Genomic DNA, 19,827 nt, shown 5'->3' with positions numbered 1-19,827 from the left:
CAGTTTATGAAGAACAAAGGGTTGATGACATGAACAGCAGCGGAAGAGTTGGAGCTCCACATGAGTGCAAGAGCTGCTTCATGTCACCGCACAAACCCTACGGCAAACAATCTCATCCCGTAATCCCGCTCAGAGTCGTGCTGCTCTCACTGACACCCACCCAATCCACCTGTAGGAGCTGCAGATTCCTCTCTTCCCATCACATTTTCACATGTAGTTTTTTTTTCCTCTCCTCTACTTTTCTCCTCAGGTCACCAGGAGTCCTCCAGCCTGCAGCCGTGCAGCATCGGTGGGGGCTCTTGCCCTGCCATGTGTACCTGCAGTAACAACATTGTGGACTGCAGAGGGAAAGGTCTCACCGCCATCCCAGCCAACCTGCCCGACAGCATGGCCGAGATGTAAGCACGATACCTGTTGTCTTTAGTAAACAGTGTCACCTTAAAAGATGTTTTCAAGTACAGATGCACAGTCTTATTTCTCATGATGACATATAGACTTTAGCTCTTTGTCTCTGTCTGGACCCTTGTTTAATCAGTTTCCTGCATCTATGGTATTAGACCACTTGGCATGTTAGAGAACATAAGCAACTGAACCCTTAGAAAACATAATGTATTAACGTGTACTATTAGCAAACAAGAGGTCATAGCTCTGATTACACTAAATACACTGCTGTAATGTAGTCATGAATACTGTAGATACAGTATGTGCCTATGTTCACAATTGAGAAAATTGGGATCTGATGTGTTGCTTAACTAGTTTCCAATTTATTTAGTAAATGTGAAGCATTTGTGGGTGCATGATGGCCATGTACATGATGAAGGGTCAATGTAGCCACAAACTCCCCTGTCAGTGTTTGATAAAACATCAGTCTGAAAGTGCACTTACAGCTCCAACAAAGCAAGAAGGGGAAGCAGGATCTACTGACTATTTATTGTTTAAATTCACATGATAATAAAAAATACATACACTATATATTTGGTTCTACTGCAGTAACCCATCCCAACAACCAGACAACAAAAGTTAATTCATCATGTAATATCACCCAAACACATCTCATTTTATTTTTGCAGATACATTTCAGTGTAAAAATAATGCTTTTATTTTTCACCAATCAACATTTACTTAATGCCATCAATCGCACACAACTGTGTAGATCTGATTTAGTACAGTAGATGACCCTCAGTCAGAACCAGATAACTGGATCTGTCATATTTAGGAAGATTCTTCAGCACAGTACAACGTGAGCAGCAGACCTACAGGAAAGACATGGATGTCAGAAAAACACAGGGACATCCACAGCTGCATTGTTCTGTGCAGAAAGGCACTGCAGGGCATTTGTTTGAGTATGCACATTACAGATGCGTATGTGTTTCCATATGTGTCTGTCCGTGTGTATGCTCATGCGGGGGTTTAACAAGGATGAGAGGATTTAAACATGCATGTTTTATGTACAGTACATATGCTGTTCTCGCTTGCTTTTCTCACCATGCATCACCCAGCTGGGAGACATCCATCCATTCACTGTACGCCGAGAGACACACAAGCAGACTTAGAGCAGACTTTAGACTGAGACTGCATGCTCTTATCGGCTCAGATGGCTGTGAACCGCATGCGAGCGCTTTGCTAACATCCCTCCCTCACTTTATCAGTGCTTCAACATCTGTCTGGGCATTAACTGTTTACGGCCCACATGCTATCAGCCTTCTGTAATTCCCGGGAATGCATGCATGCTAGACTTTTCAAGGTAGTGCTTTTACTCTCTTTATCAGGGGTTTAATGCCCCTGGCAGAAGCCTGCATGGGTGAGAAAAGGGGAGAAAGCCAGTGGTCGCATTGCATGTTCTTCCAAGGAGCATGTGTGTAGTTAGGAGGACACAGCAAGTTTCTAGGTCTCCTCCTCCCCATGGGGTCTGTTTATAAATACCCAGCTAGCATGGAAGTCACAGATTCCATGTTCCCCAACAACCCTGACCCATTTCTAGCACAGTGGTGTGCTCAATTTCCTAATTTGGACATGCACTTCACACTTCTGTGTGTTCTTGTCTAATTGAATGACCACCCACGAAATACTGAGATATTTTAAGTAATTTAAAAGTCTTCACACATCCCGCATATTGACTTCTGAGATGTAAATAATTCAGCCTCACCCTTGCATCTCAGTTTTTGCCATGTTTTATGGTTCGTAGACCTCTTCAGCATGCCCTCCAGTTGTAATGTTCCACAAGTGGAGTATCTCTTAGAGGCCGATGTGATCTATGAGCCCAATAACCAGCCAGGAGCACTAATGGGAGAACAGGGAGACGGCTGAAAGATAGCTATACCATGCACTGGTTTTATAGACAATAGATTCTCTCTGCACAGCAGATGAGTAAAGACATTTTAAAAGTCTCCCTGCCCTTCACATCTAATTGGTGCTTAACCGTGTCCTGCTAATAAACTCCACTATGTTCTGATTCATCTTTTACAAGAGTAGGGTGAAACACTGGCTTACATCATGCACATTCCTCCTGTCCTGCCCATCAGAGCCTTACCATACAGGTTATATTCCCACAATGCTCTTTCCTCCACTCTCTCTCCTCCTTCCTGGATTTTTTTTTCTCCTCCACATTTCTGTCCATCTTCTCTCCCTCTTTCCCGGCTTGCCAAATCACCACAGGCGGGTTGGAGGAGGCAGATCAACGGCGAAGGAATAAAAAGGGAAAGGGGGGGATTCCGCTCAGTAATTCGGTGCAGCAGGTTTGATCTGTGCTTGAAGTTCATTATAAAATCAGTTTCAATTACAACAAGGCGGGCTGCCGGGTATCAAGGCCAGCCTAATGCCTTGTTAATGAGGCACTCGGAAACTCACATACACACACAAACACACACATGCTGCTCTCATTATGTACAAATCGGAGACCTGCAACCTCCCTGCCCTGCTCTCCCCTAATGAATGCCAGTGTTGTGTTTATGGCTGTGGGGATGTGAGCTGGTTTCTGAACTCCTCTCTTGTGAGACCAGGCCCAGTTAGCCTAAACACCACCACAACAGATTATTATGCACCATAGTCTCTGTCTGCAATGACTGAACTCTGCCATAAAAATCTCCCCCCACCTTTCATCTGCTGCTGCGGTCCTGCCATCCATTTCTGACTCACGCACACACTGGGTGAATACCCAAAGGCATAATGTGTTTCCCCTTAATGAAAACCATGCTCAGACCCTAATGAAAAGGATGAAGACCATTGATTTGGCTGACACAAACACCAGCTCACAGACACACACCGACAGACACACATACAAATGTTCAGTCTGATGAATTGGATGGGGACCATTGATTGTCCGTCCAAAAGTGACTCTGAGAGATTGTTTCTTTTTTCTCTGCCGATGGACGGAGCAGCTCCTTTGTTGATTGGAGGGATTAAGTCGCTTTCACATATCGATCCGCGAGGAGCGACAATGCAAAGGCTAAAAAGTTGTCAGACAGCATTGTGTGCCCTCGTCTGGCTCTGAGGGTTTTGTTATAGGCTGACACACACCGGAGCACCACATCAAGTAGGCACGCACATACACAAGCGACGCTGAAACACATGCAAACGGCATGTAGAGTGCCAGACTGGTTTGGACCAGTCAGACAGACTGGTTGATGAGAGAAGGCGCTAAAGCCACTTGGTCCACCACTCTGCCGCAGGATGAGGGCAGAGGAACCACAGCGCTGTCACTCTGCTGTAAATCCACGGACACATTGGGACAGGCAGACAAAAACAGACAGAGAGAGCATGTACACCACAGGAATCTGTGGTCTGGAATCACTGCTATCCTGAGAATGTCAATTGCGCTCCTATATCGCTCCATAAATGTAGGCCACTCCTTTGATGGGGGAAAGCTTCTTGATTAAAAAATTTGGAAACTCAAAACTGTTAAGTGGCTGTGGCTAATGTCTAACAAAACAGTCACCCCCCATGAATAGACATAGCAATGCAGGGGGCCTGAGAGGCATGCAGTAAATCTGAAATTGTCTCTAATAGAATAATTAAATCATGTGGAAATGGTCCTGCACCAAGAAATCACATACTTAAGAGGGTTAAATCTATCAACAACGTTCTGTTTGCCAAGGAGTTTAGCAGATTTTTAAATATTTCTCATTTTCCTCTGGTGATTAATAGCATTTTGATGGTCTTTAGATTCCGTCGTAGCCACTGGGCTACCACACCTCGCACAGGCCCATGCCTCCTGTTCTGCAGCCAGCTCCTCTGCTGGGAGGCAGCATGGTAGGACACACCAGACAGGCCTGCAGCTGGCTCCCTCTGGGCCCTGCTAAGCCTTGTTAAGGACAGTTTTAAAAGCTGTGAACTGACCTGCAGATAAACAGCCCTCTGCCAGCTACACCAGGGAATTGGTCTGGGACTGAGCTGGGTCCTAAGTAGCAGCCGGCCTGAAACACACAGACATGCATGCCCACACTAATGGGGTTTAGTGATGTCTGTTTCCCCGGGACCATCTGAGACTGATTAGACTTTGTGACTGTTCTGTACCAAATGACCAAGTGCGTGTTTGTCTGCATATTCATTTCATTCTTTGACAGTTTTTATGGTGAGATTTTGTCAGACATTTTTCTTGTCAACTCGGCTTCAGCAGCTCTTAGGCTCACAGGAAAAAGTAAACTAAAAGAAGTAATATTTCACCACGCTGCAAAGGTTTCAGTGGACACTTTGCAGACACCCAGAGGATAAAGACCAATTTCACAAGAACAAGTGAGATCATTATTGATTTCAGGATCTCATATGAGAACATAAGTGCTGGACACTGTAAATGTTATACCAAGAAGAAATATTACTTTTAGTTGAAGGCCTTAACACCCTCCCACAAAGTGAGACGGAGCCTTTTCCCCTCCAGCACTTTAGTATTCAGACTGTTTATTGGTTCTGAGGATGTTATGACTCCAACATGCCTGGACCTATTACAGCTGGGAAATAGATCTCCGCTAATATAATCAGGCCAATCACCAAAGGTCAGAGGTAATGGGAGGATTAGTCAGCTATGTTGCCATGGAGAAGTCTATTGTTTGGTTAACTGATGGTATCTCCTCTCCCCTTTTCTCCTGTCCTCTTTTCTTCAGACGTCTGGAGCAGAATGGGATTAAGTCTGTTCCTCCCGGAGCCTTCTCTCCATACAAGAAACTGCGTAGGATGTAAGTACAGCAGTACACTCACCTCAGGGCTAAATAATACAGATGAGAACAAGAAGTTGAGGGCTGGAAAAAGAAGCGACAATTGGCAGTCTTCTTATTCCACTCCTAAGGAGCATGAAGTATTTATTTTGTCTGCTCCTAAAGAACATATTCTTGTTCTCAGACTTGGGGTGGCATGGAAAGCAAGCACTCAGATGCTACATGAGCATAATAACAGCTCTCATCTTTCAATGCTGCACACTGGTATTCCCCTGGCTAGTCTTGTGTCCAGTCTGTGTGTGTGTGTGTGTGTGTGTTGTGCCTGCGTTGGCAAACTGTAAACTGCGGCTGGGACGATGATGATGAGGGGACGGAGAGAGTGCTGGAATGAGGGCTGAGGCTTCGCTCTCTCCGGGAGTGAACAGCGACAGGCTGGTAGTTGAGACTGAGTGGTTTTTCACCCGTTGAACCAGCTGTCTGAGTCACCCAGCCAGCACACACCAGTCGGCCAAACCCATAACTCCAACACCACCAGGCCTGACCGACATAGCAGCAGGGAGACGGAGGAAACGGAAGGTCAGGGAGTTTCTCTGCCCTTCTTAAAGGATTCCTCACTGTTTTATCTTCCAGCTCCAGGGACAGTTTGAAGTTCAAATGAGGTGAATAGAGAATAGTCGACAGACTGAAGCAGCTGCTATCTCATTGTAGCTGCAGGGAAATCTCAAGGGAAATTAATATTTATTCATACAAAAATAAATGCCCAAATGTTTTGTTTGTTTTTTTAGTTAAAAAAATGTGAACCATGTGGACTCAACCAGGTCAGGTTTTTATGTTAGAGTAAAAAAAAACCTCAAACTAAATAAGTGTTACAGTAAGTTTGAAACATTGTTACAAAGAAGGGCCATTACTTTTTATTGAATATGATATTGTGTTTTTTATAGAATACATAGAAACCAGATTCAGTGGCAGCTTGTCAGATTCAACAAATCCAAGTGTTAACATAATAATAATATTAACAGAAATGGAACGAATGGAGCTAAATGGAGCAACTGCGGTCTTATTGTAGCTTCCCCCGAGCCTGGACGCACAGGAACTTGAGATTTATTTGTACATAAATAACTTCAAAAATGTTTTTATTTTGTTTCTGTGTGTGCAAAAAATGTGAATCATGTAGACTCAACTAGGTTCATATAAAAGTAAATAAAACTGTCAAAATGTTCTTAACCTCACAAAAACTGAGCTAAAATTTTACTAAATAGCAATTTTAGCAATTTTTTCATACTTCAATAACTGTTATCACTTATTATTGAATATAATACAAAAATAGATAGAAATTATACAAAATTATAATATATTTATAATATATTAACCATTCAGATTTAATAGCAAAATGAACAAACTTCACTCTGGTTAACAGAAATTGCATCAGCTGAGCAGCTGCTATCTCACTATAGCTCCCCTGACCCTCATCTTATGGGAAATTCATGATTGTTATCTAATTAATTGTGAACCTTGTGTAGTCAATCAAGCACGTCAGGTCAGGGTTATTTAGTTTTAGGGTTATTTTAGCACATTAAGTAAAGTAAAACTCTAACAAGAATGTCTAAGCTAAGCTAGAAACTGTAGTTTTATTTAAGAGAAATAGAGGTTTGCAATATTATTGTGGAAAAAAGGTTTACCCTTTTCATAAAACATATACAAACCAGATTTGAAGGCACTGAGACTGTGTTGCTCTCCTACATCTGGTCTTCCAAACAAGACACGACCTGCTACTGTTGCTGCTGCTGGTTCTGCATTTAGCAACAACAATGCATGGCCGCATGTCTGTGTTGACCCTCGGTGCCTCTGTTGATTCAGCTGGCTGTGTGCCCTCACTGGCCCGGCCTGTCCTGTGTCCAAAACCCCCAGTACACACTGAGTGTCGACAGCATCGATACATCATGATGAATATGGTCACTCCCCTGGGGTCAGGCTGTGCAGATGTTCATATGTACGTTTTATATTTAGTGGTAGGTTTTTCTGCTGTATTATGTAGGGAAAATATTCATTAAAAGATTAGGTAAGTTGAAGTTATATATAGGCTTTTGTGTGTGTGTATTTGTTTGTTTATTTGTGGTGTGCGCAGGCATGTGTGCAATGCCTCTCCTGACCCTGCGTGTCCTCTTCTCCCAGTAAATGCCAACCACACACATTCTCTTTCACCTTGTCCTGGATTGGATGACCTACACATGAACCGTCCCTTAAGACAGGGATGCAGTAACAGCCCTCACACACCGACACACACACACAAAAACACACAAGCGTCTGAGTTTACAGTCACACACCAGTGCAGATGTTGGCTCCTCTGCCGCATTTTCATTTCCAGGAAACCTCAGTCCTTTGCGAGAAGACAAATGGGCACTTATTTAACTGTTACCCCCAAATGAGAAAATATCCCTCTTCTTCACCACATGATGATTTTCCTTCAAAGGTATCCAGTCGACTGGAGTTCAGTCCACATACTCCATTAACTCTCTCTCTCCATCTGTCTTTCTCTCTTTCTTTCCCACTGTTCCTCATTTACTGTTGCGTTTACTCACACAGACACACAGACACATAAACACATAGACACACAGGCTTAGTGGTTATCCTGTGGGGAGAGGCCTGTGGATCCTATTAACAGCGGCTATGTTCAGAGGCAGCCTACTGTATTTCGCTTTGGATTTCATCCCTGCACCCCATTTTTACTCACATACACTCACCAGGATACAACACAAGGGCCGCTTGATAGGCCACAAATAATATGAGTAAATGTTTTGATTGGCTATGAGTCTCTACCCCACTTCGTTTCATCAAATCCCTTGAAGGGATGCACCATCAAATATGGGAGTGAGCTGGAACTCATCTTCATCCAGCTCACACTACATTTGCTTCCTCCTCGCTTGCCAGCGACACCCCACCTTCCTATGAGGGCGACACCCAGGTGACAGTGGGGTCAAACCTCCCACATCTCCATTTCCTTGACTTTTAATTCTCTGGCCTTCTTCTTCAACGCAGAGACCTGAGCAACAACCAGATCTCAGAGATAGCTCCTGATGCCTTCCAGGGCCTGCGCTCCCTCAACTCCCTGTAAGTGGCTTCAGGGCCGAGTTTGTGCATGTGTATGTGCATAAATATCCACTCGGTTGTCATTTCTCGTGTCTAACGCAAGTCTGTGTTGTGATTTCCCAGCGTGCTTTATGGAAATAAGATCACCGACCTGCCCAAGGGGGTGTTTGACGGCCTCTATGCCCTGCAACTGCTGTAAGCAGAACGCACACACACACACTCTGCTGATACACTGCAGATATATACTGAACACCAGGCATCCTTTACTCCCACTCAGTAAAGGAGTCATAACCTTCAAATAAACTTTGTACCTGTGCATAGTTTTCTTGATGGAATGCATAATGAATGAATGCATAAAGAAACTCTGACAAGCTGCTTCCCTCCCTCTTTTCATTCTTCCCTCCTACTTCCTCCCTCCCTCTTTTTTTCGTCTTCCTCCCCCCTTCTCTCAGGTTGCTGAATGCCAATAAGATTCACTGCGTTCGTGCCAATGCCTTCCAGGACCTGCAGAATCTCTCGCTGCTATCGCTCTATGACAACAAGATCCAAACCCTCGCCAAGGGCACCTTCACTTCACTACGAGCTATACAGACCCTGTGAGTCAAACACGCACACACACACACATAAACATGCCACTGTACACGCTGACACATACCAAGCCTTCACCATAAAACATGCGCCAACACAGGAGTTGTTTACTCGCAGGTCTGTGTAATAACACAGGAATGGAATCATGAGGTGGAGAGGAGAGTAAATCTATCATCTTCACAAACACGCGGACACACACAGCTTCTGCGGCCAGATTGAGATCAAAAACAGCGCACACCACACCCACTCTTTCCACCGCTGGTACCCAGACAGCACCAATTCTTTCTAAATGAATGTCTCCTTTTAACTTTTCCAAAAAAACAAGGCAAACCACACGCTGTTATCAATACAGACCCCACACTGTGGCGTCCACCATGTCTGAAACACACTGCATGACATTGTTGTCCAGATATGCAAATACAGGCCATACAAGACACCTGTTGAAGATGATGGATAGTGCTGCCCCTTGGCTCACCACACACGCACACATACTCAAAGAGGGCACTGGGTTTAAGGGTCTCAGTCTAAAACAGTCCTGTTTTGCCTGCAGTCTGAAGAAGGGGTAAAAATACATCCCAGCCATCCCCCAGTCTCTGGTCATCCAAACTGACTTCATAATTTGGATGGCAGCACACACACCAAACTGTGCGGCTGGGTGACATGGTTAAATTCAACATGTCAGTATCAACAAGCATGTTTTGCAATATACACCCAGTTTATTAGGTACACCTAGCTAAAGCAGTCTAAGACAACAGCCCCACAATAAATCCTACCTTCATAAAGTTATAAAGTTTAAGAGTGTTGATTCTATTTTAGGGTCATTTCACAATTAGGGTCATAAATCACAATTTATCAAATGTTTGAAAAATCACATAAAAAATAATGTTCAGAGCAACTTACTGTACATTATATAGGACCAAACTCCTAATATCTGTAAAACACTAATTTTGTTAATTTGAGTATAGTTTTCCCAGAATCATTCATTTTTACAACATTAATGAAAGTTTGATATGTTGTGAACACTTATTCATGTTCTTGCCACAAGTTAGATGAGTACATCCATGTCACTGTCATGTCTGTACAGTAGATATGAAGCTACAGCCAGGAGCCAGTTTTCATTTTTGGCCTTTATCCCATCAGTTTTCATGTGTGTTCCTTGTTTTCTCCTCTCACTCTTTCCTCCCTTTCTTCTTATATCTACCTCGCTTACCTCTCCCCCTCCCTCTCTGTTCTCCAGTCACTTGGCCCAGAACCCATTTATTTGTGACTGTAATCTGAAGTGGCTGGCGGACTACCTGCGCTCCAACCCCATCGAGACCAGCGGCGCCCGCTGCGCCAGCCCTCGCCGACTGGCAAACAAACGTATCGGCCAGATCAAGAGCAAGAAGTTCCGCTGCTCCGGTAGGCCGGTGGCTCAGTGTCACTGTCTCCAAATGTCTCCCTCTTCTCTCTGTCTCTCTCGGGCTCTCTGTCTCTCAGACAGGCTTTTGCTGTTTTTATTCCACTCCCACTGCTCTCCTCTTCTCTCTCTCTCTCTCCACTGGGAGTGGCTATTATGTCTGCATTGTTCCCTCTACCTTCTACCACATTTAATGAGTGATCATTCCTGGCAAAAGGTTTTTATTCGGCCTATCATTTGCTGTGCCGGTGCTCCTCGATCAATATCTCCCCAGATGAACTTGGGGCCAAGGAGAGAGGGATCGTTCGCTGTTTCTCCATTTCCCCTCCATATTACCACATTGTGAGTCTGGTTTCACATTCAAACCGCAGTGAGCTGAGATCACCAGTCGAGGCTGGTGTAAGGGCTAGAGTTTCTGTATGTGCCCACCATTCCTCTGCCCTCTCTGCCAATCTCAGGCTCCCCTCCATCTCCCCTTGCCTTCTCATGGCTCTCTGCCTGCTAGGCTCAGGTTTCCTTCACCACCCCCCCACCCACTCCTCTGCACTGCACTAGCCAGGCCTCACCATCCCCACTCCCTCCACCCTGCGGTGCCCACTATTGTGTTTATGCACTGTGCTACGCTGTCTGGCACTCTGCACTGCTGAGGTTTCACACTTCTTTATAGCCTCATTTGTTTGGCTGGACCCAGTGAAGAAGGGAGTCCATGTGTTTTTCTCTTTCTTTTCCTTTTATTTTCTCTTTCTTTTCCCCCTGTTTTTGTCCTTTTCCTTCTTTCTTTTCTTTCTTTATTTCTCACTGTCTTTCCCTCATGTCACTCTGCCTTAGCAACAGCCAAATATTTACCACCAGTTTCTCCACATTGCCATAAACAGAGATAGTCTCAGGCTTCTCTGTTTAACTGTCATATACCTTGAGTCATGTGTCATCATATATAAGCTTTATATATGACTGTTCTGAAGCATAGCATCACCACAGCTATGCAGACCAGACTGGTCTCACTGACATCCGTCCCTCTTTCTTTTCTCCATCACAGCCAAAGAGCAGTACTTCATCCCAGGTGAGTGGCTTGTAAATGTTCACACCTATCATTGTCGTCCTCTTTTCTTTAATTATCCACCCGCAGCCATGTAGCGGCATCATTTTTTCCATTACTTACTGTTCATTAAAATGAGATTCTCCCACAGGTTAAAGGATAATTTCTGTTTATTACAACTTGGCTCTTATTTTCATAGTTTTGTCATCATTCCTTTCGGGAATTAATAACATTTTATTTACCAAGTTAATTGCTGTGAGCAGGAAACGTGGCGACGTTGCTAAAAATAAGTCAGACAGGGCAAGAAACGCAAGCATTCAGAGGATCACACAGGTTTCCGTTCAACTTTAACCTACCATACCTACCATGGTTATGTGCAAACAGTTTTCCTGTATAATGAGGGATCATTACCATTTACCACGATAACGTCTTGAAATAATGGCCAAAACTATGAAAGACATAAGTTGTAATAAACCAGAATCCTCCTTTAATGTGGATGATGGTAGGATGAACTTCAGATGAAATGATCTGTACAGAAAAAACTTTATAGGGTCAAATTAATAGTAGTGGCACCATGGGTATTTACACATGTGAGAACAGCTAATTAGGCCGATGAGTGACTGTACCTATGTGTGCGTTTTAATGTGATATACGTGTGAGAGCGTCTGTTTCTCCTCAGCTCTGTTTTCCTAACAGTCTCAGCAGATAGAGTCAAAAGGAAGTGGCTCTTTGCTTTGGCATGAGCACAGACAGTCACTCACCGAGAGGGGCAGAAAAGGAGGGAGGGAGAGAAGGACGGAGGGGAAGGAAAGTGTGTCCTTTCTATCAGTAAAAGCTAAAGAAAATAAAGCCCACCAGAGGACCCAGATTCCTATCAGCGGATGTTTCCGGACCTCTTAACAAGAGCACTTCCAAGAAAATAACTAGGAGGAGCAGTGATGTGTGTCGAACTCTGCCTGTGTGTGTGTGTGTGTGTGTGTGTGTGTGTAAATTAATGTCTTTGTGTGCTAAGCTGAGATAAAGCTCTACACTGGTTTAGAGAACAAATGGGAGTACTATGTAAGCAGAAGGAAGATCAAAGCCAAATGTGATTAATGAGAATTTCACCCTCCCTGAATGATAACAATAAAAGCCTGACACGATACGCACACACATGCACTCAACACACACAATCGCTGACAGCACGGGGATTCCATAATACATTGATAATGAGGAACCAAGCTGCGGGGAATTATGAGAACTTCTACAACTCCAGCGATGAGTCATTTTGCGCCTCTGAGAGGGAAAAACCTCATCCCTCTCCTCTGTGTTTTCTCCGGTTTCGTTTAAATCTGCTGACAGTAAAAGTGTCGCCACCACGCACTTGTGACGATGACGATGACTCAGGCTCACGAATGTCCCCTGGCTCCTCTGCATCTTCAAGATCAAAGCGCTGTGCTGTACTTTCATTGCTTCCTCTGTCGCAGGAAATGCCTTTTCCTGTTGTCTGGCCTAGCAAGGGAAAGTTCCTTAATGACCAGCATTACTGTGTCTATCTGCACCCTCCACTGAGCCGCTCTGAGAAAAGTGACACAGCTTCAGGAAAAGTTTGCACAGCCAGCCAGAGGAAGTCGTTTCTGTGAATGCAATTCACTCTTTCACTGTCCAACCTTATTCTAATAAAGTCAACGACAAGGGTTTGGGGTTGGGTTATGGTTTTGGATGCCGCTCCATTTATTTAGACAGATTTTTGATACTCAACTGTTGGATTTAGTCCTGGTTGCTTGAGGTTTTCCTGCTCATGATTGTGGTCTGGGTGCCCCACGGTGTCCCGCTGATGTCATCGCCAAACCTCAGGCAGAGAGGTGCACCGATGTGAGCATGCGAAAGGGAACGGGACACAAAACGATATCCTAACAGCAAACGCTGAGCTGTTCCCCCTAAATGGAACATATGCACACACACACATAAGCTCTACACGCACATATACACACACATATATACACAGACACTGAGATACAATACACAAACTCACAGACACACACACACTGTTTTAAGTGGCTCCCAGTGCTGTTTCATTATTGAGCAGCCATGATGTAACCGGCAGCACGCTTTTTGGCACGTAACGTCTATTCATAGACGGAGGAGGTGCAGGAAAACGTCCCACACTCCCCTTGCTGCCTCATTCTTGCTCTTCCTCTATCAGGACAGATGTCTCTCTGCACCTCTGCCACTCACCTCTCATTTCTCTCTCATCTTTTCTTTCACTTCTTTCTCCCTTTTCTTTCCTGCATGCATTTATGTCCCTCATGCCCTCCTTTTCTTGTCTCCTCCCTCTCCTCCACCTCAACTCCACCTGTCTGCACACGCCTCCTGCTTCCACCTCTCTCGCACCATCCTCTCTCTCTGTCTCTTGGGTGCTCTGCTTCACTGAAGCTGGCAGCCCAAATCCTCTTTGGCATCCCTATCTCAATCTCCCCTGCTACTGTTCTTTTCACCCCACTGCTCCCACTCTATCACCTCTCTAAAATAACTCTCCCTCGCCCCCACCCATTCATCTCTCTCCTATGAATGGTAGGAGAGCGGCAGGGTGTTCTTGAGGGCACCTAAGGCTAAAGATTAGGCAGGGAAGCCGCCTTTTAGGTCACAACAGGACAAACTACTGACATACAGCTGCGGAGGGAGTGGATGTGTGACTGAGGGCATCATGGGAAAGTGAGGCTGATGTTGTGTTATAAGAGTATATGTGTTTGCTTTTTCTCCCGTTCAGGTACAGAGGACACCCGTCTGAATAATGCCTGTAACAGTGATCCAGTGTGTCCTCCCAAGTGCCGCTGTGAGTCCAACGTAGTGGACTGCTCCAACCTGAAGCTCACCAAGATCCCTGAGCACATCCCTGCATCCACCAGTGAACTGTAAGGAATCAGGAAAAAAAGTCTAGTGCTAGTAGGAAGAGATAAACTAAGAGACGGAGAGGGCAGAGATAGCATGAAAAGAACTGAGAACGAGTAGATGAACCCTTGAAACTCACATTGAATATTTAAACTTTTTCAACTTTTTCTCACTAGCCGCCTTAACAACAATGAGCTCACCACTCTGGAGGCAACTGGTGTGTTTAAGAGCCTTTCCCAGCTGAAGAAAATGTAAGTGAAACTCTCATTTTACTTTCTCTAAAAAGTATTACGTTTACTTTTCTGACATGTTTTTGCCCCCCACAGTAACCTCAGCAACAATAAGATCACAGAGATTGAAGATGGGGCATTTGAAGGTGCATCGTCTGTCAATGAGCTTCACCTCACAGCCAATCAGATCGACTCGGTCAGAAGCGGGATGTTCCGTGGCCTCGAGGGACTGCGTATGCTGTGAGTGATGCACAAACACATAGAGTCACACACTCGGGCGTGTTGATATTTCTTAAAATGCAAAATAATCTTTCAGATCTTTAGGCTGAAGCGTTTCATTTCTTTACTCTTTAGGATGCTGAGGAACAACAAGATCAGCTGTGTCCACAACGACAGTTTCACAGGGCTGCACAACGTCCGTCTGCTGTCTCTGTACGACAACCAGCTCACCACAATCGCTCCCGGAGCCTTCGACACTCTGCAGACTCTCTCCACCCTGTGAGACCCTGGCACACACACACACACACACACACACACACACATCCACCTCCAATTGTGCATTTCAAGTTTCTATGCTCTTACAACCTCTCTCACTCTCTCCCAGTAACCTCTTGGCCAACTCCTTCAACTGCGACTGCCGGCTGGCCTGGCTCGGTGATTGGCTGAGGAGTAGAAAGATTGTGACAGGTAACCCTCGCTGCCAGCGTCCTGGCTTCCTGAAGGAGATCCCTCTGCAGGATGTGGCTCTGCCTGACTTCCGCTGTGAGGAGGGTAGGTTCCTATCATGATTTGACTCAGCTTCTCTTTCCATATCTGTATCTGAACTTTTGTTGCAGTTTCTCCACTTTAAATGAAGTAATCTGTCTCTTTGAAAGGAGATAAACATCTGCAATATAGTAGATGACCTCCAGTCTGTGTGAAACTAACCTGTCTTGGGTCTGACTGATGAAGATTTCAACTGCACTCTACGCTGCAATACGTTATGAGCAAGACCTGCTTAAAGTGTCTGAGATCATCTTAAATAATGACCGCTATTGTGCCACTCTTTTGTTTACTGAATAGATTGCTACTCAGCAGTTCCTAAGCTGCTGGTCGATGCCGGCCTGAGTGGAGCTATTGAGCTGTTTGCCTTATTGACCAGTCAGCCTATTTGCACCTGAATGAATGTTAGACTTGTCTTCAGGCCTCGGGCGGCTTCCATTCTTTGCTCTTGCTGGTCGATATTACATTAGTGAGGCTCCTCTCTCTCTCTGTCCTATTTTACTTTTCACATTTTTCACTTCCTCTTTTTTCATTGTCCCAATGCCTCACCACCCACTTGAAGGATTGTGCTGTTTTTGGAATTGTCTTGCCTTTAGGTTTGCTTTGTCTGTCTGCATCTGTTTTTTTTTTTTTTGCCAGGGACAACAGCTCTTCTTTTGGCTGTTCTCCATGTCTTTCCTCCCCTCCCCTGGTCATTTCTCCTTTCTCTTCCTCTCTGGTATGTGACTCCCCTCTAACTCCTCTGTTTTTTTCCCAGGCCAAGAGGAGTCAAGCTGTGTGCCCAGACCCCAGTGTCCCAGTGAATGTACTTGCCTGGAGACTGTGGTACGCTGCAGTAACAAGCACCTCCACATGCTGCCCAAAGGCATCCCCAGAAACGTGACTGAACTGTGAGTTCCTTGGCATTAATTGCGCCAATTGCATTTATATCTTATCAGTTTGAGGTCCAGGTATTGTTCCTTTGTCTGGCTTTGATGGAGGCAGGTCTATAAAGGAAACCAAAGGAGACACTATGAAAAGGTAGAGAGGAGCTTAGGAGGTATGAAAGAGATAAGAGTTAGTGAAAACAGTGGAGGCAAAGAAAACAGATCTCATCATTTGGAGAAGGGGAAAGGAGTCAATAAACCCTGCAGTTATTCTCTCAGACATTCTTCTTCTGTGTTCCCTGCAGCCCTCAGGGCTAGCACTGATGTCACTCTCACACTCAGAGCCAAGAATCAGATGTGTGTGTGTGTGTGTGTGTGTTTGTGTGCATATTTGTGTGAGGGCCAAAAGCCTGTCCACAGGAGCATAGGGGAGCAAGAGGACATTTTAATGAGCAGTTTTCAATGGAAAGGGGAGGGAATGGAAGAGGTCTGGAACTTTCCAATACTGCTTCAAATGGACTCAACTCACACACATACACACACACACACACACAGATGCACACACACGCTGTGCAAGGCTTAAGGCCTGTCATTGTCCCAGCAGGTGTGACCAGGTGTGCCCCTCAGTTCTGGGCTTTCATCTAGTCATCTGGAGAGTTTGCTACACCATCATTATCCCAAGTGTCCTCTAGACCGTCATTACCTATCATTACCTCCAAACCCAAAGGCCCCCCTAACTAACCAGCCCCCCCCCCCCCCCCCCCCCCCCAGCCGTTCCCGCCCTGAGTACAGTCAACAACAATAGCAGGAGAAAGCCCCTGCAGCTGCGCTCAGAGGGACCAGGCCCGAAATCAGCCATTTATCAGGGTGACAGCCCTCCAGTAGCACTTTGTGTTGGCAGTCAGCAGGGTGGTTGCATCCCTGCAGGCATGATGTCAACTGTGGTGGCTTGTACATACATTCAACATCAGTATGTTAACACACACATGCATGAACGCACACACAAGTGTTTGTACGTCAGTCCCCCCTGGGCCACATTCAGGAATTGCTGATAAACAGAAAATTAAAGAAAGAAAAAAGATATGTTTGCTGTCTTTGTCCAGTTATTCAGTCCCAGTAGAAGTCATATATAACCCAGTATGTGTCTGGGACCAGAATGCTTATATAGGACTTACTAGCTTGCTTACTAAGGCTGTCTTCTAGGCATGAGACACAATATTGTGTCAAAACTGAAAAAAAAGTAGTTAAAAGACAAAACAATCCACTGCTTGGTGTAACATGAGATTAGATTGGCTCCAACAGCATGGGAAAAGGTGTTGTGTGTAAAAAGTGTCCCTGCCTCGAGCTCCTCACCTAACCAGTTCACAAAGTTAAACTCATCTACTGACAAAAAGCAGAATAAAATGCCCAAATTTTGAATTAAATCACCTTTTAACACCAGCTAAAACCTAATTAATATACATTATTATAATATATGGTATCAGAAAGTACTATAATCCAATACGTCCTTGATAGAATTTGGCAGCCCCTCATTAAGTACTTTGCAGCTTGAAATTACAATGACACCTTTCATACAATACAAATGTGAAAGAATGTGAGTGAATGAAGCTATACATTTTTGGTGGTTTAACAGCTGGTCTTTTTTCTTTTTTCCTTCTCATTTTATTTTATTTTTGTGACGCCATGATTAAATTGAAGTGGATGCCTGTTTATCACATCTTTTGGCTTTATAATTGTTAAACTGAGCAACAACTGGTTCATTGTCATCTGTACATGAACCACACTGCTCAATAAAAATATGTTTGATCAAATAATCCAATACCTCCTGCAGCACCTGAAGCAGTTGCAGTTTACAGTAACATTGTTATTAACACCAACACACCTGCTGTCTGACAGCTGCAGTTGCAATATATTGATAGTAAATACATTATAACATTTCATTTTCTCAAAGAAAAAAAGATGTCAGCGGTTCAGAAAGTAAACTGCAATAATGCAACGACAAAGTTCTCATATCTAAAATGTTCTTGAATGTATAGAACACACAGTGGTTGGATTTAATATTAGATGGTAAATACATAAACCCGAACTCATAAAAATGTTTCATCACAAGGTCCACTTCATAGCTGTTCTGGAGCTTTCGATCATATCATGCAATCTTCCTCAGCAGCAAGCTTAAATTTTTTCCATCTCAACATTAAAAATGTGCTATATCATAATGTGAAACTGTTGTATTTTGAAGACTGTTTCAGGATATATATCATATCTTGGTCTGAATGGATCATTGTTTGTTTACTGACTCATTAACTGAACTGTCTTTGGTCAGGTATTTGGATGGAAACCAGTTCAGTGTTGTGCCAAAGGAACTGTCTGCCTTCAAATACCTACAGCTGGTGTAAGTTTTTGTCTGTCCGCCTCCTCCGTCTCTCTGTGCAGCTCAATATGGTGAACTTACGCCTTTTTAATTTTCCTTTCAGAGACCTGAGCAACAACAAGATCAGCTCTCTGACCAATTCGTCCTTCTCCAACATGAGCCAACTCACCACTCTGTAAGTCCTGACGAGCCTCAGCCAAGAGCCAGTATTTTATTCCAGTGCTGACAGTAGGATGGAAACAGCTGAATGTTATATACATACTGTATGTAATTATTTTTACATTGCAGAATCCTGAGCTACAACTCGCTGCGTTGTATCCCCAAAATGGCCTTCAGTGGACTGCACTCTCTCCGACTGCTGTGAGTTTATTTTTATATTCTGAATGCATGTATATACATATATGCGTTCATCTCAGTGTGTCTGTCTGGGGTTGAGTCTTGAAATCCTATTTTTAATACAAAATGTATCTTGCCAGTGGTATGAGAGACTTTTTCTTCTTTCCCGTGCAAATCAAATGTTTAAATGTTTCTTTGTTGTCACGTAATTTCGAGACGTCGCTCAAAACGGCGACTTCACATCAAACAACTGAAGTTATTTTGAAAGAAGAAAGACAATTCACTTTCAGACTAAATGAGTTATTAAGGAGGATATTTTTACAGCTTGCACTGACTACAGAGACGGCGCAGCAGATGCTGAGAATCTTTGATTTACTCCAGAGGACTGAAACAGTCTAAACAGTTATGACAGACACACACATACACACACACATACACAACCTACGACCTATTTTCTCTGTTTAAATGGCAGCCACGGGGGCAGCAGCAGTGCTGTTCCAGCTCTTACTCCGGCCCACACCTCGTCTTCAGACATAAGCCCAGTCTGCCTCTGAATGCCCCGAGCTCATCACCGCCTCGCCATCAGGGCCAAACGCGCCCCCACAACCCCACTGTACAAAGTCACTCTGACACTGATTACCAGAGAAAGTTTGCCCCGCTAACCATAATGGTTTTGACTCTGCCTCTGGGCTTTTTATGAAGTTATGAAGTCTTTGATTGTGCACTCTCGGTGACCATGGGCTCCCCGTGGATAAATTGGTCTGCTAAATAACTGAGATGTAGAATATAAATGCGTCCGACAGATAGATGACGAGACCAAACCAATCTCTGGACCTGCATCCGAACATACAGCAGCTGGATGCCTCACACTTTAACTCAAATGTACAGTTCTGTTCTGCGATGGAGAAACAGAGACCAGGCCCAGCAGCACTCCTTATGAGATTATGTATGCATCTGTGTGTGTGTATATGTGTGCGTGCCTGTGTGCATAGCTTACATGTTTGTCATCTACTGGCGTGGTGCCCGTTAGTATGTGTGTGGGAGTAGACATATCGGCCTTCCATGTGTGCTCATAGCAGGCACACTTTTTTACTACTGACAACAAAGCTTCAACAAAGCCTCTTTTTTACGGCG

General features: G+C 44.4%; 1 protein-coding gene across 2 annotated transcripts in view; it reads left to right on the top strand.

Moving 5' to 3' along the window:
- Positions 1-19,827, top strand: part of slit1a (slit homolog 1a (Drosophila)) — an 83,373-nt gene that overhangs the window by 54,654 nt on the left and 8,892 nt on the right. Inside the window, exons 9-24 of one of the 2 annotated variants that reach the window (XM_070915428.1) lie at positions 251-398; positions 5,097-5,168; positions 8,184-8,255; positions 8,358-8,429; positions 8,687-8,830; positions 10,060-10,223; positions 11,258-11,281; positions 14,007-14,151; positions 14,305-14,379; positions 14,455-14,598; positions 14,713-14,856; positions 14,963-15,129; positions 15,878-16,010; positions 18,310-18,378; positions 18,461-18,532; positions 18,646-18,717. In XM_070915428.1, the coding sequence (XP_070771529.1) occupies positions 251-398; positions 5,097-5,168; positions 8,184-8,255; positions 8,358-8,429; positions 8,687-8,830; positions 10,060-10,223; positions 11,258-11,281; positions 14,007-14,151; positions 14,305-14,379; positions 14,455-14,598; positions 14,713-14,856; positions 14,963-15,129; positions 15,878-16,010; positions 18,310-18,378; positions 18,461-18,532; positions 18,646-18,717 (1,717 nt within the window). The remainder of the gene's footprint in view (positions 1-250; positions 399-5,096; positions 5,169-8,183; positions 8,256-8,357; positions 8,430-8,686; positions 8,831-10,059; positions 10,224-11,257; positions 11,282-14,006; positions 14,152-14,304; positions 14,380-14,454; positions 14,599-14,712; positions 14,857-14,962; positions 15,130-15,877; positions 16,011-18,309; positions 18,379-18,460; positions 18,533-18,645; positions 18,718-19,827) is intronic. The other variant, XM_070915430.1, reaches the window with a different exon arrangement.

Source organism: Enoplosus armatus, chromosome 12 (assembly GCF_043641665.1).
Source record: "Enoplosus armatus isolate fEnoArm2 chromosome 12, fEnoArm2.hap1, whole genome shotgun sequence".
Lineage (NCBI taxonomy): Eukaryota > Metazoa > Chordata > Actinopteri > Centrarchiformes > Enoplosidae > Enoplosus > Enoplosus armatus.
Note: the sequence above shows the minus strand (reverse complement) of the source record. Positions and strands in the feature narration are given on the sequence as shown.